The sequence below is a fragment of the Macaca fascicularis genome, chromosome 11 (assembly GCF_037993035.2).
Source record: "Macaca fascicularis isolate 582-1 chromosome 11, T2T-MFA8v1.1".
In the NCBI taxonomy this organism is placed as follows: domain Eukaryota; kingdom Metazoa; phylum Chordata; class Mammalia; order Primates; family Cercopithecidae; genus Macaca; species Macaca fascicularis.
In genome coordinates, this window is record NC_088385.1 from 29,207,721 (window position 1) to 29,232,801 (window position 25,081).

The following is a 25,081-nucleotide window of genomic DNA, read 5'->3' on the forward strand; positions in this document are numbered from 1 at the left end:
TCTCGAGGTGCTGAAAGAAAACTATTATGAAAACATAAAAGCCAGTAAATCAGAAAGAAGTACATCTAACTAATATGACTGACAAAAAGTTATTATCCCTAATTAAACTTCATTAAGGAAAATGAACCTTATAAAATAAGAGATAAATATACTTTCAAGTAATTCACAGAAGAAATACAAATAACCAAAGAAAATATTAAAAGATAGCCCATTTTACCAGTAATCCAAAAGATATAAATCAAAATGCGATTCTCCTTTCATCTATCATATGTTAATTCATTCAGCAAACATTGTTGTTCCAAATACTATCAGTGTGGCCAGTATTTTTTTAAATGGTAATAATTTTAGGATTCAGTAAGAGAAGTACCATAATAAACTGTGGAAAACAATTTTACAGTATGCATCAGGAACCATAAAATAGTTACTACCCTGTGACCCAGTAATTAAGCTTCTTGGAATTTATCCTAGAGAAATAATCAGTGTGGCAGACAAAGATTAATGTATGAGGATGTCAATCATGGCATAATTTATAATATCAAATACATTACAAACCTAAATGTCTAACAATAAGGAGTGATTACACAAATCATGGTATATTCAAATGAGGAACAATTATGTAGCATTAAAATTATGTTTTCAAAGACCATTTAGTGATATAGGAAAATGCTCATGAAAAATTTTCAAGCCTGCATTTTGAAAAGAATTAAATATAACCAATCAGAGTGACCCATTCTCTCTTGCCTTATGATCCAGGAGTTATTTTTGCTTCCTACAGTTTGCTATCTAATACTTCTCCCCAACCTGAAAAGCATATAACATTTCTCCATATGCTTCTTACTTCAGGTAGGCATTAAATGCAGGGTCTCAGACAGAAGAACAGTAATTGCTTCAGGAGAGAATGAAACAATATGGTTTAATATATACTGGACATACACAAAGTACTGAACAGTGCTCTGGACTGTGTGTAGAGACTGTTTCTACAGAAAGCAAGAAAAGAATGTAAAAGACCAAGAGTAAAGCAGACAGATGGGGCAGAGGCTTAAGGAAAATATGCAGAAGATAGAAAGTCAAAAAGTACAATTAGTTGGATTTTAAGGAAATTCTCTGCACAACACTGTAGTATTAGAAGTTAAGAAATTCCCTTTTTGAGGTATTTATAGTTTTATGTAGATCAGACAAGACACTTACAAGAAGCATTATTTGTTTCTTGTAACACCAACCACAGGAAAGGCCAAAAGGGATGTCATGGCAGAAAAAGCAGAACTACCTTACTACCATGAAAAGAACAACAACAAAAATTGAAAGTCTGAGAGCACCAGAATAAACTGTCTGCACAAAAGACGATTATAGTAAAACAAAGAGGAAGTTGCATCTTGGTTTTGGAAGTACTGAACTGTGCAAAGCCAGAAACCAATTTGCACAGTTATTTGCCTGCAGGAGCCCAGTGATTGCATATCCACAACGAAAACAGTGGAAACTGGACTCTACCAAATCCCTATAGCACAGCTACATGGCCACTTCTGAAGCAGTGCTTACAACCAACCAGTCCTTGTGAGTTTGTGGAGCACAATAGATTTATGAGGAACTTGGCAACAATCTTAGAGATTGGCCTCCTAAGAAACCAAATATGACATCCTAGCCTAGAGAAAGCCAAGGAGTCACTTGCAGAAAGATCAGCAGAGCACACTGGTCTCCCTTCTGTGAGTAAAAGCTCATAATTTTTCATGGAAAATTGGTGAAGGGGTTAACCCTTCACCATATAAATAATACATTTATATGGTGGCAAGAAAATCACTCCTTGTGTCACTATAAAAGAATAAGCAAGCAATTGCTTAACTCTACACTGTCAGTTACATACAACTGGCCTACTTTCCTTCCATACTTGTGCCCTTTTTGGGTTCTAACAGGGACTCATGTGGACTCTTATTTAATATTTAATCTTTTACAGTGTAATCACAAGGCTTAAAGTATTCAGCAATTCAGAATCTCCTTTTCTCTTTATTCTCTTTCGTTTTGATGTTTGTTCTCTCTCTTCTAGAGGCCTGGCTTTGTTTCTGTACTTCTGTATTGGACTTTCATTGCTCTACAAATCATTGCTTTTCCAACATTTTTCTTCTGGGAAGTTAAAAAAAAAATCTCAATATATCCACCCCAATCATTTTCATATCATTGACTTCTCTTCCTTTCAACAAGTTGTTTTAACCCCTTGTAACATTTTTTTTTTTTTACCACTTCTAAATTTCCACTTTTTGGACAATTCCACCATCCTCTTTGCATATGTCTATTCTCCTCTTCAAGCACTGTAATAAACTCAAATTCATTGAAATAACTGGCCTTTATGCCATCTTCATTTTGAATTTATTTCATATATAGGTTGCTTTATTTTTTCTATCATCTTTCCATCTCTGAGCAGTGCTTGCATTCTTTACCCTCTTTGTCCATTCTTCTCAGCATGTAACAATGTCCTTTTAAAAATTTGTATTCTGTACTCTGGTTTTTTGTGTTGTTGTTGTTGTTGTTTGTTTGTTCTGAGACAGAGTCTTACTCTGTTGCCCACTGGAGCACAGTGGAGCGATCTCGGCTCACTGCAACCTCCACCTTCCAGGTTCAAGTAATTCTCGTGCCTCAGCCACTCAAGTAGCTTGGATTACAGTCATGCGCCACCACACCCAACTCATTTTTGTATTTTTAGTAGAGATGAGGTTTCGCCATGTTAGCCAGGCTGGTCTTGAACTCTTGACTTCAAGTGATCCACCTACCTCAGCCTCCCAAAGTGCTGGGATTACAGGTGTGAGCCACTGCACCTGGCCTGCATCCTCTACTCTTATGCTTGGTCTGCTTCAAACTGAAGTGACCTAACATAAGTCTTTTCTTTACCTTGACATGTTCACTGTTACTCCTAAGATACTGGTCATCTGAGATTGCTTTTTTAAACTTCTTAATGGATGTGAGGTGGTTCATTTATTGTCTGCTGGTCAGTCTGTCACTCTGCTGGCTCCAGGGCAAGCTTAGCTGGTCTGGTTGTTCATTCCCCACCTAACAGCTACACAGTCAGATCTTATTCACAGCTGCTCACTCGTGCAAGAAGACAACCTCCCCCACACACAGCAAGACTATCTTGCAGTCAAGAAAACAGAGGTGGCTCTACTTCCCTACTTTCTTCTGAAACTTACTACTGCTCATTTTGACCTTGCCTTTTTGACCTTGTTCATCTTCCTTGCCTCCTTCCCTCCACAGTGCTACAGCCTCTAAAGTAACTCCTTGACCCTGTACACATATGTCTCAGCATGTTTCTGTGTTCATTCTATAGCAAATGTGATTTTAATTCTCAGCCTGGGATTTTTTTCTTTCTACTCACATTCAATCTCTAGTCATTCCTTTGCTAGACTGACTCACTTTGTGTCACTTGACTTCTCTTTCTCTCTAAAATGACACCTTTTCCACATCCTAAATCTCCACTTTCTGCTTCCTTCAACTTGTCCATCATCCTAGCTTTCAGTTGCTCAGCAGCTAAAATGCTCATCTGTCCAGCTAAAACTCGTCTGCCCTTACCACTTTCTGTTCTACATAGGCATTTTGATACACTATGAGAGACCTTAAAATCTTCTCAATGAGCCAGATATATTATAAAACAATAGTGGTGTCTTTTGTTAGTATCTTTCAGAATCTGACTCCCTCCTGGAAGGTTTTGTAACAATTATAGTCAAGTTCACATATATTAGACATTTATAGAAAGGGTAGAAAAGGGCATAAGAAATGTCTAAAGAGCAACCTTCAAAATAAATCTTCTGAGAATCTGACTTTATATCTATTGATGTTTATTCAATCAACTGATAAAACGTACAGGGAAACAGAAGGGAATGATCGCCAATGGGAGAAAATGATGAGAAAGAAAGATAGAGCAAGTCTCTAAAGTTTGAACTTCATTTTGTAAAAACAAAGGAGCTATCATAGACAAAATCAAATTGGCAAATGTACATTTAAAATGTTTACCTTCTAAACAAATTTGCAGAGATGCCAATTTAATGTTGATCTTCATGTTAATGGTATTAAATTTATGAATAGTACTCATCAGGCACCTGTTTTTTAAAGTTATAAAATGGAAACAGTTCCTTCAAAAGAATTTAAAGTTTAGACTCACACTTCCAATCAGAGGTTGCCAGTTTATGGCTTCTACAGAAAGTACGTCAACCTACAATTCAAGGAGGCTAGAGACTACCTGCCAAATTCGTCCTGATTAGGACTGAATGCACCCCCTCACTTCATACTCTGTCTCCGCAGTAGCCTCTCTTCCCCTCTCCTTCAGGACCCTCATTTGTTGCCATGGTTTATCCATGACTCAGGCTGACATGGGAATTCTCCTCCCTTCTGGCCCAATAGTTTTGGGTACCAAGAACTGTTTTCTTGTGGACTGTCCCCTAGCATACCTTGAGGTGCATAGTCAGGCATTTTGGGCATTCTCTCTTTAGCCCAAACCTAGGTGTAAGTGCTGAATAAATGAAGGGACCAGAACTTGAAAATATGGCAACAAGCCACGGATACAAAACACGATTGATAGAATGAGCAAAATAATGTAAAGATATAAAATGTGACACCTGATGGGCCAGAATATAGATATTGTGTCCAACATCTTTTGGAGAAACACCATCATCTCCACCCTCGTCATCCCCATGGTCACATTCCAATCCTTGGTTGTAGGCATTCTTCATCACATCCACCTATCGAAAAAAAAAAAGAAGACTGAAATGCCAGAAACAACATCCGCTTTACATTGTTTATGAGGTTTAATTAACAATTGGGCAGCTTCATGAGCCTCAAAAGTATAAAAGGACTCTAAATGAAAATGGCCTTGGAAACCATCTTTATTTCAATGAACATGAAAGTATTTTCCTACAATATTCCCCTTTTCCTTCGAAATTTTTGTTTGAAATTTGAATGTTTATAGTGTCAAAGTTCCCAAGAATTAGGAGAATCGAGAACCCCAGTAAACATCCATTATTTACTAAGTGCCCACTAAGTAACAGGCAGACATGGTGCTAGAAATTGCCCTGGGAACTGAGGTTCCCAACAGTGGATAGGAGAGAGTACCCTCAAGGAATTTACTGTCCAGTGGGACAAGCAAGGAAGGAGGCAAACACAGTGGGGTGCTGTCAGTCCTACTCCAGGGCTATGTATGTTTCTAAGGAAGTGCAGAGCAGGGGCATATACTCAAGCAAGAGGTGGAGGGTGGGCCACAAGGAGGAAGGGGATGACAGGATAAAGGTATTGTCCACAGAGGAACTAGTATTTTCAAAGGGCTATTGCACAGTGCCATTGTTGAATAAATAATATAATTGACTGCCACATTTAACCATAGGATAGGAAATGTGTTGGTCCTTGTAACTCACTGCTTGCAGATAGACACTGGGCTCTCATTAAATATATATTAAATCAAACTTCACTTTATCTCTCTTTTTGCCTGACCTCCATGACTCCATTCTTTACTAACAAAGTGATAGCAAAAGAGTGTTGTGCCAGGCTTTCATAGGAGATGCCCATAGCACCAACAACGGCCCTGATGTGAGTGGAGCTTAATCACCAGGGCACTGAGCTATATTATGTGAGTATGTTCTCAATGCTTTTGGAACCCAATGCTTTTAAAATACACCTGCATTATTTCATAATGTGCATGCCATGAGTGAAAAGGAAAAGATAACTTCTACAATAGGAAGACACGCTAATGATCTCTGTGGAATCTCTACTAGAGTCTGCACAGTTTCCTTGAGGCCAAGCATTGTACAACATATCACTGAGAAGAACAACTACAAAAAAAAACTAATTTTATTTTATTTTTCAGAAAGAGGTATAAATAAAATTTTTGAAGAGTACAAACATTTTTTTTTTACATCCCTTCCTCATATGCTCCAATACACCATTAAACTAAAGCCAACTTTTTTTCTGGCAATACACATTTGCATACAGTTTAGTATAGTGTGATAAGTTGGCTACGAAAAGCGCTTGGAGTGGATAAAACTACTGAAGTCATAAGGCCCAGATCACACAGGCCTTTGCCAACACAGGGCCTTCTGAGGTATTGGAAATGGTAGGTCATGATGCTCCATTTGTCTCAGTAGAGCAATGAAAATCAATCAACATTTTTTTCTGACATGCATTCTCTAAACTTGTTCCTTTTAGGTTACTCAATATTAACCAAGCTTCTAAAAGTTTTCTTACCAGTTCTCTGGGTCTCATGTTAAAAAGAATTCTTTCTGCGTTCTCGCTGTCATGTCTGCTTTCCATAATGGCCAGCAAAAGTTTAGATGCATTGTTCTAGAGACACAGTTTGAGTTAATGTGCATGCAAAGTCAATTTCATGGATTAATGATTTCTCTGCATTTGTTTTAGTTGAGATTACTAGGACCTCTTTTTTAATCAAACGAAATTTAAAACTGCTAATTTCATTTGTCTTGTTAACATTCTAAAATAGAACATTTTACTTCACTGTCAACACAAAATATAACTAATGAATCATGAGACCTATGTTACAAGAGATATTTTAAATATTGGTGAAAAGGTACTTCAAATGCAAAATTGATTTACTATATATCGCACTAAAACATAATCATATTTTTCCTCACTGTTTCCTAAATAGGCATTTCAAAAAACAAGGTGAACAGGTATCAGTAACATATTTTACAGAAACGGTATACAATTTAAAGAATTTAGCACAATTGTTAAAATGAAATATTAATACATATTAGCATATCGAAATCTAAAACTATATGAGCAATAATTAGAATTAATCTATAAAATTACAAATTCATGTGTTAGAAATATAAATTTATTGATAATGGCTTCCTAGTCTCACTATATGGCAGGTGATATGCAACTTGTTTCCCTTTGGGTTATGAAAGAATATCTTCTATTTTCGCTTAACAGAAAATGAAAATAGCTTATGTTGTCTTTGAAGTGTTCTAATTTGTTTTATCAATATATTATCTCAACCATTTCTACCTACAGATATCAAAAATATTTCTGATACAATTTATAATCCAAAATAGATACTCAGAGTTACAGAAAATCTTAGCCACGAAAGCACAATATCCTAAACATTTTGAAAGATGTTACGTTATACTGTGTTTTTAATAGTGCTGGCATAGAATTTTGGCAAATTGCAATATGAAATTAAATATCCAGGATTTACTTCTACAGTGTGCTCATAATATTCATTTAGATAACAATCTTAACCTCCACACACAATCTTTGATAGAAGTACAAAAGAATTGGAGTTAACATGGCTCTAAGATGCTTCTAAGTGACTCAAAGTTAACATATCATAGGATGAAAATTAAAATGAATTGTATTTGGTCTAAATAAATAACGATCATACAAATTTTGTTAAGGTTGTGCAAATTAATTCTCCTGGGTAGTTTTAACACCAAATTCTATCCAACTATTTCCACCCCCCTGCCAAGAGGTATAGCCTAAAAATCATTTCAAGTGACCAATAACAGTGACAATGATGAAGATGATGATTGACACTAATGTCACTGACTCATTATGAAAAGACTTTAGTATTTTGGGGGAAAGGGAGTATTATCCTTTTCTGCTCCATTTTCATATTTTGCAGACTTGAACCAATCCTAAAATTCTCTTCAACAATCTAGTATCCCACATAAATAACATACCTAAAAGAGTAAGGTTCTAGGATTAATGGAGAGCTTAAATCCTAGGAATAATCTGAACAGATCATGGAATTCAAAGCTAAAACCTTGGCAACACTGACAGTGTTACCTAATGAACCTTCCCTCAGCAGGCCCAATACATGATAGCTTAAAAATACATCCAATTTCAGAATGCTATTGGCAATATGGTATTTTTTCTAGCCAATCTTCTTTTCCATATTATGTCAGAAGAATAGAAATCTTATAAACGGCCTAATGAAATATGAATCAAATTGATAGTACAAGAGTCTATAAATACCACAAAATCAAATGGAAATATCAGTGTTAGTGCAGGAGTTTCTTCTTAAAGAAGCCACATTCTTTAAAAACAAAACAAAATAGAAATCTTTACCTATTTACAAATGAAGCACTTCATATTTACAGGTCAGTTTTGCAAATGAAAATAAAAAGGACACCAAATATCAAAAAGTAATAGAATCTCGTACTAAATGAGTATATAAAGCTAAGTATACTTAAAATTAGGGATGATTCAGCAATTAAATTCAGGAATGAATGACATAAAATAAAACCTTAATAATTATTAATATGATATCTTTCTAATGTTAAAGATAATTTATTATTTAAAGTACCCTATGCATGGAAATCCCTTAAATTTCTAATATATATTATTCTGTCTTACAAACATTGTTCTTATATCGGACAACATGTACAAAGCCTCAAAGATTGTTTAGAAAAGTACACATACCTCATTCACTAAGAAAAAAAAGACTATACTTTAAATATTTCAAGTCAAATCTATATTTGGTATTTTGACTTATCCAACTGTCATATTTTTAAAAGGTAACAATTGTACATACTAAAATTAACAAAAATTTAAATAACTTTTTTTAAAAAAGCATTTTCATTTGAATAGTTGATAATATCTTTGTGCTGTTAAGTGATGCCCTCTCACTTAATTTTTTTGCACATGCTTTGATTTGTAAATAATCTATATGCTTATACTTTATTTTACATGGATGAGTCATTCAGTATTTCTGCCCATTAAGTTTAATTAACTACAAAAGAAATTTAAAGTTATAGTCTTTAGACTAGTGAAGGATTTTAAAAGCCAAAGATCAAGACCTGTCTATGTTGTTTCTTAATGAATTATGGTTAAAGATGAATTTAAGATAAAACAACAAAAATTTTTCTAATAACTTGAATTTAAGCTGACTATCTCACAGGCTGGTTTCATTAACTGAAGCATGATGGTAATGAATCAAAGCACAAAACTACATCTACGTAAGAATCACCTTTTCTAATCTAGGAATAGAAAGAACAGAAGCTTATACATATTACAACTGAAAACATGAAAAAATACTAACCCATCTCTTCTATTAAAGAAGCAGTTAAGCTGGGTGTGGTGGCATGCACCTGTAATCCCAGCTTATCAGGAGGTGGATGCTGGAGGATCACATGGGCCCAGGAGTTCAATATCAGCCTGGGCAACATAGTGAGACTCCAACTCAAAAAAATAAAATAAAGATAAAGAAGCATATGCTTACTAAGAGCCTTTAGCACAATCTTCACATAAACATATGTACTTTCCATTGTAATACCTAAACCTAAATTTAGAAACGGAATTAGAAAAATATCATTCCTATTCTTCTTGGCTACAAATTTACCCAAACAAAGTTAAATTTAATTATACATTCTTTATAGTCTTGGATAGACCAGGCTTCACAGAGAAATTGTAATTTAAGCAAGGATTATTTTTTCCTCGTTAACCCTAAACACAATAATGTGGTCTTTACTAGCTCATCTCAATTGAATATCATGCTTTAGCATTTGGGCTTTATACAATTTATTGTGTATATTAATTTGTGCTCCCGAGCTCTTATAAATGAAACTGCTGGGAACTGTGTACAAGGCTTAAATTAAAGAAATCTCTTAGAGTGTGGATATCACTGAAAGTATTTTGGGGAAAAATAATATTTTAATGTAAAAGAGAACAACTTTTAGAAAGAAGAGAGCCATAAAACTAAAATGCAGCACTCCTTTGACTTTGTCTAATTCCTTGTGACTTTCTGGGTGGAATTCTGTGGTCAATGTGTTTTAAAAATATATCAACACCTTTTGCTTCTCCCTATAATGAAAAATATAAAATAAAAACTAGACCAGGTGTGATGGCTCATGTTTGTAATGCCAGCACTTTGGGAGGCCGAGGCAGGTGGATCACGAGGTCAGGAGTTCCAGACAAGTCTGGCCAACACAGTGAAACTCTATCTCTACTAAAAATACAAAAATTAGCTGGGCGTGGTGGCAGGCACCTGTAATCCCAGCTACTCGGGAAGCTGAGGCAGAAGAATTGCTTGAACCTGGGAGGAGAAGGTTGCAGTGAGCTGGGATCGCGCCACTGCACTCCAGCTTAGGCAGCAGAGCTAGACTCCATCTCAAAAAGTCAAGTAAAATAAAATAAAAATAAAAATAAAAGCAAAAGGGAAATCATAAACACAGTGGCTGCTTGGAGAACTTCCAGGAAAGGACCTTGCCATGGAATATTACCTCAAAGCTAACTTCACATTGCATCTGGAGTTTAGTAAGCATTGTACTTTCACTATCCCTTTCTGTCAATTGATTCGTTGAAAACATGATAGTATGCTTTTGACAAGAGCTGCTTAAAGATTGTACTATAGAAACTGTAGCTTTTCTGGCCTGAACAGTGGATTCGCTCTACCTTTAGCTGGAGCACCAGATCCATTCGGTATTTACCAAGAGGGTTTATGTCATTCAGAATCAAAGCAATGATGATATCAATCCCATTAGACTCATGTGTAGCGATACAGGTCTAGAAAACAAAATATTTGTAGAACAGCATTTGATTCACAACAGAATAGCACAGAACTAACAGGATATAAAGCAACATAAAAACCTTAATTTTTAACCTTTAAAAAATAGCTAAGATTTGCCTTTGAGCATTTGACTTATTCTTTTGTATAGGGTCTGGCAATTAATTGATTAGTATTGATCAAATGGCCTTGTATGCAGAATACTGAGAGAGACACTGCGTGAAGCATATATCTTTTAAAATATACCGTGTTTATAGAATTTCGGAGACTACTGGTTAAGTTAAATATCCTTTCATTCAATAAACTTTAATATACCAATCAACGGAGGAGTTCTTTAAGGTCAGAATTTTAAGATCTGAATTATCCTCAATAAAACAATTTTCCCATTTATGAAAGACGTGTGTCCCTCATACCTGAGATTTGTAGGCAAATTTTACAGTACCGATGAAGCAATTTAAATTGATTGCTACTTAATGCTAAACTGATGACAAGAGATGCTGCTGTCCATGCCAGGTGGAAGCGAAGACAAGTAATATAGAGACTCTCCTGATGTCTGGGGACATGCTGTCAATAATGATGGCCAAAGGAAAAATTTACTGAATTTCTTAAACTTACATGAGGGATCTTCATTGGGGAAAATTTATGAAACATCCTGTGAGATAAACATCCACATTTTGAAGGTTAAGATCAACTGTGCTGGGATTCTGAATTTAATGTTACAGGTCTTAAATCAGGAACTTGTGAGCCAGATTTGTAGGACTATGTGTTAACAATGTAGCACCTTGTCAAGGGGTATGAAAAACTGAAATCCTGGCAAGTTAAATGAGAAAGAACAAAATCAAGACAATTTCGAAATGACTGCTTTTTCAGCATGGGCTTTATTTCTCCCTTCATACAATGGAGTTTTTATTCCTCTGACACAGAGGAAAGGTGTTTTCTACCCATCTCCTACCTTTCCTGAGGTTCTTTTGCTCATTAAAATATTTGCCAAACTTAAAGAGAATCTTTTTGCAGATCATCTCCAGAATCTGCCAGCAATCTTTCCTCCCACACATTTTCAGAGCAATGGGGAAGTATTTGTGAGGTTCATGTTATTTGAAAATTAGCTTTTACTTTTAGAACATATTTGGTTTTAGTAAATTACTTTCAAAGTTCACTTCCATTCTCTTATGAGACCAAAACTGGGGAACATTCTCACAAGCTTTCCCGGAAACAGCAGAAGAGACAAATGGTATAATTATTTTCTATTATAGATGTACAAGTTTTTATCAACAACAAAACCAAATCTTTGAATTTGTATGCTTTTCCTTAACTTTAAATCAACATCTAGGTTTTCTTGTATCATTGCTCTGGGAGACTGAAATATAACCCAGAAAAATGCAGGGAAAAATCCACAAACTCTTTTGGTATTTCATATGTACAGTACAGAAAGGGAAAATACCTCCATAACAAATTGTTTATGCCAAAATTGTCCTGTTTTTATTTTATACAACTATGCATGTACATATGTGTGCATATGTTCATAAATATATGTGTGTGTGCATAGACACCATGTGCATGTGTGTGTACATCTCATGTAAATTACAATTTTTAAAAAAGCAAATTTCTTTTTCACATTTTTCTATGTCAATCATTGTTGTTTTTGCTCTCAATGGCTTCTTTAATATTTATATCCAGAAATGTTTATGACTTGAAAACTCTGTCTTCTGGACTGATCCATGCCTATGATGGTAGCTCCATGATGCCTGAGAGGAGGTGATACAGTCAACTGGCAAACTTTCAGGTGGCATCCCTTCCCTTAATTGACCCAAGTGTCCTGCCTTCTACTCCCATAATATGTCCTTGACATCCAAGTAAACAAAATTAGAGGCAAACATTCTGGAAACGAGACTTGAAACTGTGCCCTCCAGAATGTAATATAGTCGAAAGAGCACTCGATTTAGACCCAGAATAAAAAATCCTTAGTTGTAAGAGTGGCTCTACAACTTACTGATTCTGTCACTCTGAAACTCTGGAAAGTCACTTAATCTTTGAGTTAGAGCCTATTCATCAGCAAAGTAGGAATAATGACACCTATTCACAAGTGTATTGTGCATATAAAAGAAACAACATATACTACACCTTGTAGGGGTACCAAAAGAGCCAAAGAAAGTTTATTCCACAAATCCCGGAAAGGTTCACTAAAGATGAAAACTGGGTGGTGGTCATGACACATATTTCACTTTTTTCAGTAAGTCGATTTTTATCTTGAACATTTTCATGGGAATTGTTTTTACAATGAAATTATATACAAATGCAGCATAGCATTTCCTCGTCTATAATTCAGTCTTTGTATGTTTTCTTAGGAAAGTAAAAATGTCTGGCACAGCAAGAAGAAAGATCTTTCAAGTGCACACAAAGATTGGCTCCTTCCCCAACTTAATCCCTTTACTAATTAGTCATGAATACTTCTCGTTACCTGATTTTCATGGCAGGGGCCCTGGCAATACTCAGTCAAGCTCTCTAGGGTCTGGTTGACCAGTGCTACGTTCTTCTCATTGATGTAGAGACCCAACAGGCCCAGGCCACCGGTTGTACTTCCGCAAATGCAGTCCAGAAACTGAAGGGTCTCACAGACAAGGTTGTAATTTGTTTTATTGTTTTGATTCCTCAAGAAGTTCTGAAGGCAAAAGAAAATAAACCTGAAGGGTTACAAAAATTCACTGTGCTGATTGTTTGTTGTTCTCCCCATATGTGCACTTTTCTAACTCTTCTTTGTAAGAAAATTATTCGCATTTATTAAAATTGTCCTCCATTTAAGGAGGGAGAAAGGCCCTTAGGCCTTAGGTTTTTCCTCAAGCAACTCTCTATCTATCTATATATATATATACACACACACACACACACACACACACATACATATATACACACACATATGTACTATATATAATATATAATATATTGTGCCTTTGAGTGTATATATATATTTTTTATATATATATCTCAAGATAGTTCATAATAAACATTTCTCAGTGTCATTATCATCAAACTACACACAGAGGACAAAAGTAATGAGAAGTGGGAAAAAGAGAAAAAAAACTAGGTAGAAAGAAGTTCATTAGGGAGAGAAGCAAATTTTCAATTATAAATAATCTCATATGAACAGTGCAACTTCATTGTTCATTGATTATAAACGATATAACCATTATGAAGGGCACCTGGAAGTATCTATTAAAATTTTCAGTTAACATACAGCTCCACTTCTAAAAAGCTTTTCTAGATATATGTACACAAGTACACCAACAGGTTCCCTGCATACTGCTTGTTATACAAACACCAGAAACCATCTCATAATTATGGTAATGTGACTGGCTTAATAAACAATAGTATATCCAAACATTAGAATACTGTAAAACTATAAAAATTCGGTACTTCAACATGTACCAATAAACATAACCTGGCAATAAGTAATTGACTAATAACAGATATTACTAAATGAAAAATGTAAGTTGAGGAATACCATAAAATATGATTTTTTTTTTTCTTGAGATGGAGTCTCACTCTGTCACCCAGGCTGGAGTGCAGTGGCAAGATCTCGGCTCGGCTCACTGCAAGCTCCGCCTCCCGGGTTCACACCATTCTCCTGTCTCAGCCTCCAGACTAGCTGGGACTACAGGTGCCCACCACCACGCCCAGCTAATTTTTTGTATTTTTTTAGTAGAGACAGGGTTTCACCATGTTAGCCAGGATGGTCTTGATCTTCTGACCTTGTGATCCACCCATCTCGGCCACCCAAAGTGCTGGGATTACAGGCGTGAGCCACCGCGCCTGGCCAGAATACCACAGAATATGATTTTTAAAAAATGTTTACCTGCACAGATCAACATGCTTATGCATGCATAAAAATTTCTAGAAGAAAAAACCTAGACCCTGACAATATTCAGTCAAGTTCTCCAGATTAATCACCTGTTAACAGTGATTTTCTCTGGGGAGTAAACCTAGTAAAAGGGTAAGCTGGGAAGGAAACTTGTTTTATATTTCAATTTAGTATTTATTTCTATTAATTTATTATTTAATGTGTTTATTTGAATTTATATCTACCATTTATTCTTCTTAAGACAATTTTAAAAGTAGTATTTTCTATACTGATCCCACACTCCTATCAGTAAACTGTTCAATCAGATACTATCTAATGTGTTATATACCCTATATGTCTATTTCCTACACTGACAGATGAAATGGGTTAGGATATGCCCGTGGGCACTGATCCAGTATTGTCCCTCCAGAAGCAGTGTTTCTGGCCTTGGCCTGCCTGTGTACAAACAATGCAAAAAAGTGGCCAAAAGTCAAAATTCATAGGCACTCCTAAGTTCATCTATCTAACAAAGGAAAATGCAGGAAAGAAGATATAAGACACTGACTACATTCATTTTTGAATGTATCCACCTTCAGTCTAGTTAAAAACATCCTCTTCTATGTTAATTCTGTTTCAAATGAAGACATACAAATATACTCAGTATTCTCACTCGAGAAATATGAATTGGCTTGAAAATAATGAAAGCCCCTTAAGACTATAAAACCATGAAAGATATAGATGAGACAAATATGATCTCTCTCAACAACATAACCTTACCAGAGAATACTAGGAAGAGGATGCCCACTGAGGCTAAAAATATTTGAGGCTAAAAATATTGATGAGGATGATACTGTATGAGGCTGATTTTTTTTTTTTTTTTTTTTTTTTTTTTTTTTTGTATAAAAGGATTTTCTTCTTCCTTTTCTTCACTGATACCAAAGTTTCTTCCCATTTCAGAAGAGGACAATTGCTTTTATTGATTATCTTTCCAAAACTCTCTCCAAAACTACTTGTTGGTTTTATTGGAATTTAATTACTTACAAACATAGGTTGTATTCTCAGCTTTCACACAAAACAGAACAAATACCTGTAATTCCCGGTTGTGATTCTCACACAGTAACTGAAGAAATCTCAGTATTGGCTGCATGATGGCAATTGCAGGACTCATTGTTACTTCCTCTGCAGATTTTTCCTCAGTGTTTCCTGCTTCTGGTCCTGTGCACATAATGTCTATTTCTGGATCCATTTCTCTTCTGTATACACAATATGCTTTGGATGTTGCTGAAGAAGCTTCTGTTAATTGCCCTTTCATTCCCTCTTTTAAATGTAGTGTTGAATCTCTTACTGAAAACAAAGCAGTACTTTTATATTTCTGAGCCAATTTGCTTTCGCTAATTTTTAGAAAAAAAGAAAAACAACCAGGTACCCAAATTCTCTAACAACTGAATTACAAATAATCTGAAAAAAGGTGCAACAATTTCCAAAAAGGATTTGAGATAGCACTTAAAAGTTAAATTTGCAGTGGGTCATAAAAAAGATCTCAATGCTTAGCAAATTTTAAAAGGACTCATGTCTTTCTGATATATATAATATATATATTCATATATATAAACATATATATATGAGTTTCATGTTCAAGAAGGTAGGAAAATGTGACAAACTTCAAAATGTTAGTGTCTTTATGATTTGTATTTAATACATGGATGATTTTGTCATTCTAATACCAAGAATCTTTCATTGGAGTTTGGTGTGGTAATTTCTGTTTTTAAAGTTTTATTTTCATGGTAACTTAAAAGATTTGGGGCAGTTATTCTTTACCATGCATGCAACAGTGAAATCAAACATTTTTCATGTCATTGGTTGCTTTGTACTGATTATGTCTCATTTAAGTCTAGTCCTGCAGAGCCGTTTTAGGGTCAACCCATGACCAAAATTCTTTATGGATGATCAGAGCCACAGTGGGGATAATTAAACCAAGAGAAGAGAGATGACAAATGTTAATGAGATTTAAACACTATTCCCCTCTTTTCTCTCACTCTGTTCTCCCAAATACTCAAATGCTTCTTTACCTCTCATTCGTGGACCAGATGTCATCAATTCATTGTCATCATCCCTTTTTTTGCTACCTAAATCTATGGTATTAACTGTCACTGTTGATCTTATTTCTTTCTGAGCAGCCTTCATTCGATCATAGAGAACTTTAAAGAATTTTTCTGACTTTTTTTGTTCATGCAACTGCTGGTAGAAAGAATACTGCAAGAAAACATATTTTAAGACATCAATACCCAAGGGGAGACAAATAGTGTTTTTATGCTTGAAATAAACATAAGCATTATAGGTAAAAGCACATACTTAATGCACTACCCATTATTATTTCATAAATTGACAGCCTTTGCCAGTTTCTTGTACTATTTAATGTGTACTAATAATAGTTGGTATTTACTTAGCATTTTCCACTAAACTCCAACATATTTTCATATGCTGTTTAATTTATCCTTACTGGTTATATATTTTTAAAAATGTACAGGGACATTATAAGAAGTTGTATGGAAAGAATTCTTTGATTTTTATATTATTATAAAGTCATGCATTGATTCAACATGAATGTATTGAGTGCCTACTATGTGTCAAGCCCTCTGTTAATAGGGATAGAACAAAAATGGAAACCAACCACAATCCTTGCTCTCATGAGTTTGTAATCTAAAGTGGAAAATAGCCATCAACCCAATGATCACCCTGTATAAACATGAGTTTACGGAAAGTTACAAAGGACTATTTTTCTCTTTATCTAAATTACAGTACATTTTAGAAATTTAGAAAGTGTTACCACGGTAGCCTGACTCATGGGATCTCACTGATAAACAGGTACCAACTTCTTTTGGTTCCTCATTAGCTACATTGTTTTGCATGGGGTCTCAGACAAATCCACCTTAAAATAAATTTAGTCAATAATGATGCAGAAGTGGTTCAGAAACAAAAGTATGATAAAATGTATCTTTGTAAGATGTGGAAATATTCAGCCCTGGGAAGATTTACCCAATTCTTGTCTGCTCAATGCCTTATGGAAGTGTCCAGGAGAAGCAGTAGGAGGTAGGAAAGATAACACATTCCAGGGAAGATAGAATTTGAAGTGGGTGGGGAAATTATAACTTCTTACTACCAAGATTATGAGATAGACACAAGACAAGATAAATATCATTTGTAAATTAATAAAGATAGTAACTCCCTAACTGTAGTGAATAAAAGAGTTATATAAGCTCGAGGAGAGATAGTATGAAGAAAACATAAGAAAAAATAATTTCCAGATCAAGCAGAACTGGTCCTATTCCAATATAAGAACATTTAAATAGCCAAATTTGGGGAGTTTGCCTCCAGGATATGCTTTCCTTTAGGAATTCCTGGAACCATGACCCACAGGTCTTGGGATCCATAACCGAGACTCTAATGACATCAGGTCTTGAAATGGTTGCCTACCCTGCAATTTTCTCTATGCGCAATGTATATACACAGAATGTCTTATGAAGCCTTAGATGTCAGCTGCACACCTACAAGGGTAAGTTCCTACACAGAAGGCGAGCAACCCTCAAGAAATAAGGCCAAAAAGTCATGGTAACCATAGCAACCACAGTAAAGCAGTCAAGCTGGTTTTGTTAATTCAAACAATAAATGCAGCATCCACAGACCTCTACAATCCCATGAATTAAGCAGATGATAAAGTTAGAATCTTTTCAATATAATGGGGTTAGAAGGTGGAAGGAGTTTCCAATATATTAATGAGGAGTTATGAGAACTTTGTGGCTCTATTAAAACAAAGTTTCATAATTTATGTAGTTCTTACGTATACATCACTTCATAGATACTTTCAATTCACCAGTGTGATGAATAGAGTATTCTTAGTTCCATTTTATAGATTCATAAAATGAGGTTTAGTAAAGATGAGTGACTTGCCCAATATTATGTAACTAGTAAGGGGTAGAGCTAGGATTTAAATCTAGATTTTCTGACTCTAAATCACTAAATGTATAAAACAACCTCTTACGATCAAAACGCTAGATTATTTACACAGATAATACCTTTTAAGAACCAGGTATCTACAATGCTTAACAACACGATTTTAAAAAGGAAAAGTAGGTTCCATATATATTTATATAATCTCAATAAGTAGCATAAGGATTCCTCTCACTAAAGATATGATTTTTGCTTAGGAAACTACCTCCATTAGCTGCACAGAGTGTAAGAGGAAAGAAACTCCAAGTGTTTTGGAACTAACGGGGATGGATAAACAGATATGTGTGACAGGGGAGTGGAAGAGGCAGAAAAGGGAAGGGAAGTGAGAATGGAGAAAGACAAGAGCATGATGCAGGGAGAATCCTCAAGTGAAATATCCTAGGGGTGAGGATGGAGATGATTATTCCTAGAAAATAGATGCTTATTGCATCTAAGAGCACAGATCTGGAGCCAGACTGCATGGATTTGAAACCTGGCTCTATCTCTAACTAGCGACGTAAGCTTGGGTCTATCTCAGTTTCTTCTTCAGTAAAATAGGATAACACACCAGTTACCTCGCAGGTTGTTTGAATATTAGCCAAGGTAAAACATACAAATCACAAAGAACAGTGCCTCATATTTAGTAGGTATGATTTTTCTTATTGCTATCATTAGGTTCCATGTGAAACTGTAATATAAGTACCTCCTGTATCCTCCCCTTCAGTTGATCTTTAATAAAGTATAGAACATACATACGTTGACTTAATGTAGCCGGAAAGGAAGAAATTAAGGAAGGGGCTGCAATTCTCAGCATGACAGAAGCAGGGGTGTTAAGAATCTATGTGCTGAGAAAGCAAGACTGTTTCTGGCTAAGGAGACAGTGAGAATGTAAAACCCCCGGGGAACTGGCAAGTATATTGGGGAGGAGTGTGCTTTAGACTGCTATAGGGCAAGGAATAAGATTTGAGCTAATCTCAACTAGACCTCTTAGAGCCAGGAAAACATAGTTGCCATCTGGGTTGTACAATGTGAGACATCCGAGTAGAGGAAGGCTGGTACCTATTGTCATAATCCATCTTAAAAGAAGATTTTCATATATAAAAGTAATTTAACGCTGTTTCATCAACAAATATTTGTTGAATGGCTGTAAAGTATTGTAGACATAAAGAATAGGATATGATCCCCTATACTGAAGAAGTTGAAATTCAACTGGAGAGGCAGGGTATAATACAAATTACAACTAAACAAAGTAGCACGTGGAAAATGCCAAGTGGGTATTAAAGAAACAAGTGCATAGGAGCTGAGACAAGGGAATGGATACCAAATGCCCCAGACGAGCTAGGAAAGACTTTATGAAGAAGAAATAATTTGATTAGGACTATTCATTCACAGATCCATTCCCTTCTGCACACTGATTGAACCCCAAGATTGGTCCAGACACAAGGGGTACCAAGATGAATAAAATGTAGTTGCAACCTTGAAGGACTTATAATTTACTAGATGGCACCTGATACACACATGAAGAGGCACAAACAAGTGGCAGAAATGGCCGGGCCCGGTGGCTCACGCCTGTAATCTCAGCACTTTTGGAGGCCAAGGCAGGTGGATCACCTGAGGTCAGGAGTTGAAGACCAGCCTGGCCAACAGGATGAAACCCCACCTCTACTAAAAATACAAAAAATTAGCCGGGCATGGTGGTGGGTTCCTGTAATCCCAGCTACTCAGGAGGCTGAGGTAGGAGAATCGCTTGAACCGGGGAGGCGGAAGTTGAAGTGAGCCGAGATTGCACCATTGCACTCCAGCCTGGGCAACAAGGGTGAAACTCCATCTCAAAAACAAACAAACAAAAAAAAGTGGCAGAAGTGTCATTAAAGACGTTCACAGGTTATAACAGGGGCACACAGTAAGCAGTAATCAATTCTACCCAGTGAGATACAGAGCCTGAAAAGGCTTCTAGGAGAAATGTATTGAGTTGAATCCTCAAAGAGGAGAAAGCAGCATGAGAAATAACACAACGCATTTGAGGAATGACAAAGAGCTAAGTGTAGCTGATGCATAAGAGGAAGGATGCAGGAGGCAAGAGAGTGGAAGAACAAGGGAAAGTTGGAAAATTTGAAGAGAACAGGAAGGATCTTATGGACTATAGCAGGGAGTCTGTCTTTATAGGGCAGGTGACCGATTTTAAGCAGAAGAATAGCATGTTTTTGGAAAGGCATCTTTGAAGGCAACATGAAGAATGATTTGGAGAAGGGCAAAACTGGAAGCAGGGACACCTCTTATAAGACTATTTGTCACTGTCCAGGAAAAGACAAGGAGGATCTGTAGTGAGAGCTGGAAAAGCAGGGATTGAAAATAATAGAGTATGGATATGAGGGATATTAAGGGGGTAGAATCACAGAAGTTGGTCATCAGTGGGATGTTAAGGAAGAGAGTAAGTGAGGGTGGAGAAGTTAAGTTCAAGGCTGACTATCATTTTCTGATCAGACAACTGGGTAGATGGAGTGCCAGTCATTGAGAGAGATAATGGCAAAAGGAGCAGTGGGTGTATGGAGAACAACAGCAGATTCCATGTGAGATTTGTTGAGCTTAAGGCATTTGTGCACATCCCACTAAATATTCTGGAAGACAGCTGGATACAGAGTCTAGAACATCAGTGAGTTCAGAAGCATCCAAACACAGTAAACATTAAAGGTGTGGAAATGAATGAGGTCAGGCTGGAGAACAAACAGAGTGAGAAGAGAGAGTGCAAAGAGACTTGGGAGATGTCAGGATTCAAGAGTTAAGCAGAGGAAGAAAAACCTTTGCAGAAGGCTAAGAAGAAATGGTAGGAGGTAGAAGACAAGCTGGAGAGGGTAGTGTCCCAAGACCCAGGCAGAAAAGCTTTCAAGAAGAAAGAAAAAGTCACTAGTGGCAAATGCCACAGAAAATCATGTAAAGAAGGACTGAAAAATATTTTGGTTGTGAAGAGATCTTGGGGGAACAACTTGCCAGGAATTTATAAATAGAAGGTGCAGTTTCCAATGGGAGCTGGCTTATTCCGCAGCAATATGAGGATACAAGTAAGCAAAAATAAGTGCAAAGGATGAAGGATGATCCCATCTGGTGACCCTTAGTGGCCTAGAAACAGAAATCTAGAAAAGACTGTAATGCTAAGGATTTCTTCTAGAGATGCCCCCTACCAAAAAAAAAAAAATACTGTCACTTCTGTCCACTGAAAAGTCTCTATCTAATGTTATGTGGTTGCCTGGACACTTCCTCTAGAAAGTCCCAGTTGACAGAACTTCCTGGTTTAAGTCTGAATAGTATTTTGTCATGTTCATAAACCACATTTTAAAAAATCATTCATCCATTGATAAGTAAAATAGTGGAAGCTAAAAATGCTGAAGTCATAGAAGTAGACAGTGGAACATTGGTCATAGAGTCCAGTTTCAGTTAAACAGGAGTAAGTTTCGGTGTTCTACTGCAAAGCAAGGCAATGATACTTAATAACAATAATATGTTATATATTTTCAAATAGCTGAAAGAATTTTAAATGCTCTCACTACAAGTAAATGATAAATATTTGAGGTGATGGATATGCTAATTATCCTCATTTGATCATTACACAACATATATATATATATATATCTCTCTCAAAGCATCAGATTGTACCCCATAAATATACACAATGATTATTTATCAATTAAAAATAAAATACAATTTTTAAAAAGCCCCAACTGAACACCTGGTTCAGATAAGATAATTTCCAAGAAAACTCACTCAACTTCCTCCATCACCTCCTTCCTCAACTTCCTGCAGAGGAAATCTATGCTGCAGCTACAGCATCATGAGAATTTTAAACACTTTCTTTTCTCAACTAAGTACTATAGATGTAGCGTTGTTTTGTCACCATGCCACTTGCTGCTCGAGGCCTTTATTCCTAAAGCCACTGTGATTGGATGTGTTAGATGGTAATGTTCCTATCGTTCAATGTATTTGACAGTTAAATGAAGCACAATATCCAAGTTTCAAATTAGACATGGCTTCTGCTGGCCATGAGTCGAGAAAATGGCTTTTGGAATTTCTAATAACATACTTAGTTGTAAGTAGGTAGTTTTCTTTACTGACCAAGGCAAACCTAGAAAGAGCAGGCTACCAAGCAGCAAAACAGACAGTTATATGGGAGGAATAAATTCCTGTGTTCTAATCCTCAGTAGGGTGGCCATAATTAACAATTTATTGTATATTTTCAAATAGCTAGAAAAGTGAATTTTGAGTGTTCCCAACACAAAAAAATGATAAACGTTTGAGGTGAAGGATGTGCTAATTACCTTGATTTGATCATTACATATTATATACATGTATCAAAATATCACACTATACCCAATAAATATGTACAATTATTACTATTTAACCATAATGATAAAAAAAAAAAAGACTGGAGGAAAATGTCTGTCATCTGGGAACACTCCCCAGCTCTCCAGCTCATACAGCATGTTTTGCCTTTGGGTGTAGTCAAGCCTACGGGCTACTTGGCAGAAGTTTCAAAAGAAAACATGTGCCTTCTGGAAATAGTGGCCTAATCTCCTGTGTGCAGGTAAGCATATTGCTCATTGTTGTGGAATTCCTGGAATAATGTCAGAAGGAAGTTTCAGAGGAATGTTCTGCTTGACAGAATAAATTGTGAAGCTCTGTAGTTTCTACAGCAAACAAATAAATTTAAGAAAAGTGTGATACATGGATTTTTTTTATAGTAATAAGAGCTAAAAGAAACACATTACTTTTCCTTGGTTTCTGTGACAAGTAAACAAGAAATACCAATAATAAATGTAATCCCCATGATTGATGAACAAGTACCTGTGTTTGTGTATTTCCTCCTTCGAGCAAGGCAATGCCGAGGAAAATGCCTTCTGAAAAAATTCTGTCATTTTTGGTGTTCACTATAACATCGATGACAAGTTCTGAGGCACCTTCTTTATCCAGCAGACACTGAATATCTGACATTGATATCCCCATCTTATCTGAATCTTGTCCAGAAAAGCTTCCTGTGATTAGGAAAAATAAATACATAAATCTTAATTATAGACACTATTAACGTGTAAGGTTTTCAAATTCTTAAATTTTATTATTTTAATAAAAATATTAATCATTGAGATTTTTCCCTACAAAGTTAAATATAATAGAAGCTTGAGGCTGGCCATGGTGGCTCATGCCTGTAATCCCAGCACTTTGGGAAGCTAAGGCGGGCAGATCACTTGAGGTCAGGAGTCCGAGACCAGCCTGGCCAACAGAGTGAAAGTCCAATTCTACTAAAAATACAAAAATTAGCCGGGTGTGGTGGCACATGATTGCAATCATAGCTACTTGGGAGGCTGAGGCAGGAGAATCGCTTGAACCTGGGAGGCGGAGGTTGCAGCGAGCCAAGATTGTGCCACTGCACTCTGGCCTGGGTGACAGAGCGAGGCTCTGTCTCGGAAAAAAGAAAAAAAAAAGAAACAAAACAAACAAACAAACAAGCTTGAGTTTAAAAAATCAAAGTTTGTAAAAACAGAACTCTTTATTAAATGTTTGACACATGTGATTAAATGTTTTGCTTAAAAATAGAAAAAGAAAACTAGCTTATTTTGTCCTTAATTTCTACTTAAGAGATTATAACTTAACTATTTTTCCAAAGTCAAAAAGCAAAATTAATTCTGATGTTCAAATCTGTTGTTTTATGAACCCCAAATTGTATGAAAGTTTTTAATAGTGATTTTTAAATGACTCTTTTATATCTCTGCCATTTCAGTAAAATACGAGAGTAACAATGACATGGATATGTATCAAGAGAATCCTAAAACGAAAAAACAAATGACAGGACTTACCTCCCACCTGTGCAGTTTTGGAGTAGGCTCCTGTTAGGTGTCCATTCATGCCAATACTATAATCACCTTTAAAGTATCGATTCAGAAGTATCTTTCTTAATGTGTTACCCTAATAAGAAGGATAACAAAGAGTTATTGTTTCCTTTTCTAATAAAAGTGAAAAATGCCAGTATGTTAAATGCTTTAAAAGCATTTTGTGAATGATGTTGAGTCATGGAAAAATTAACTTTATATCAGATAATATTTTCTGAGGCAAAAATTTACAAATGCATCCCAATAAAATAATAATTTTGCTTCTCATAATAAATAAAGAGGATGGGAGAAGCTTTTTGGAGGTGATGAACAGGTTTATGGCAGATATTATGCTGGTGGTTTCATAGTGTATACTTATCTCCAAACTCATCAAGTTGAAGACATTAAATATGTACAGCTTTTTGTATGCCAATTAATCATAACTCAATAAACAGTTTTAAATATAATTTTATTCTGTCAAAAATATAAAAGAAGAGTGTGTTCAATAGAATGTACTAGAAAAATCACAAACGCTATAAATTTAAGATTGCTTCAAAAGCTGTAGTTCCCAGAGTTGGGGAGTATCAGTCACCTAAAGAAGACTCAGAATAATAAACACCCTAAGAATTGGAAAGCAAAGGGCTTAGGTAGAGGAATTTAGTCAGAAGAGCAAGAAAAGAGTTGGGAACAGAGCAGGTTCTCAAAAAATTAACCTTGATAAAACAGACTGAATTATATTTAAACTCCAAAATGCTTTACTCAGAAGACTGTGGGCAAAAGACAGTGTATTCCTTTACAAATTACATAATCCAAAACATCCTAAGTCTTTAATTTTGTACTCATTACAGGACATTTTTACAATAATACATTTTGTAATATAATTGCTTGCATGTACATAAGAAACACAGATAA

At 35.8% G+C, this 25,081-nt stretch overlaps 1 protein-coding gene across 6 annotated transcripts in view; it reads right to left on the reverse strand.

Annotated features, from left to right (window-relative positions):
• Positions 1 to 25,081, reverse strand: part of ITPR2 (inositol 1,4,5-trisphosphate receptor type 2) — a 496,384-nt gene that overhangs the window by 134,520 nt on the left and 336,783 nt on the right. For 5 of the 6 annotated variants that reach the window (XR_010579338.2, XR_012420091.1, XM_065523922.2 and 2 more), the window contains 8 exons: positions 24,158 to 24,266; positions 23,151 to 23,338; positions 16,397 to 16,580; positions 15,415 to 15,671; positions 12,951 to 13,151; positions 10,381 to 10,491; positions 6,214 to 6,309; positions 4,596 to 4,718 (listed from right to left, as the gene is read on the reverse strand). Coding sequence is in view for 4 of the 6 variants with exons in the window: in XM_065523922.2 (XP_065379994.1) it covers positions 4,596 to 4,718; positions 6,214 to 6,309; positions 10,381 to 10,491; positions 12,951 to 13,151; positions 15,415 to 15,671; positions 16,397 to 16,580; positions 23,151 to 23,338; positions 24,158 to 24,266 (1,269 nt within the window). In the remaining 2 variants the exon portion in view is untranslated. Of the gene's footprint in view, positions 1 to 4,595; positions 4,719 to 6,213; positions 6,310 to 10,380; positions 10,492 to 11,180; positions 11,303 to 12,950; positions 13,152 to 15,414; positions 15,672 to 16,396; positions 16,581 to 23,150; positions 23,339 to 24,157; positions 24,267 to 25,081 lie in introns of those variants that run through there. The other variant, XM_074006445.1, reaches the window with a different exon arrangement.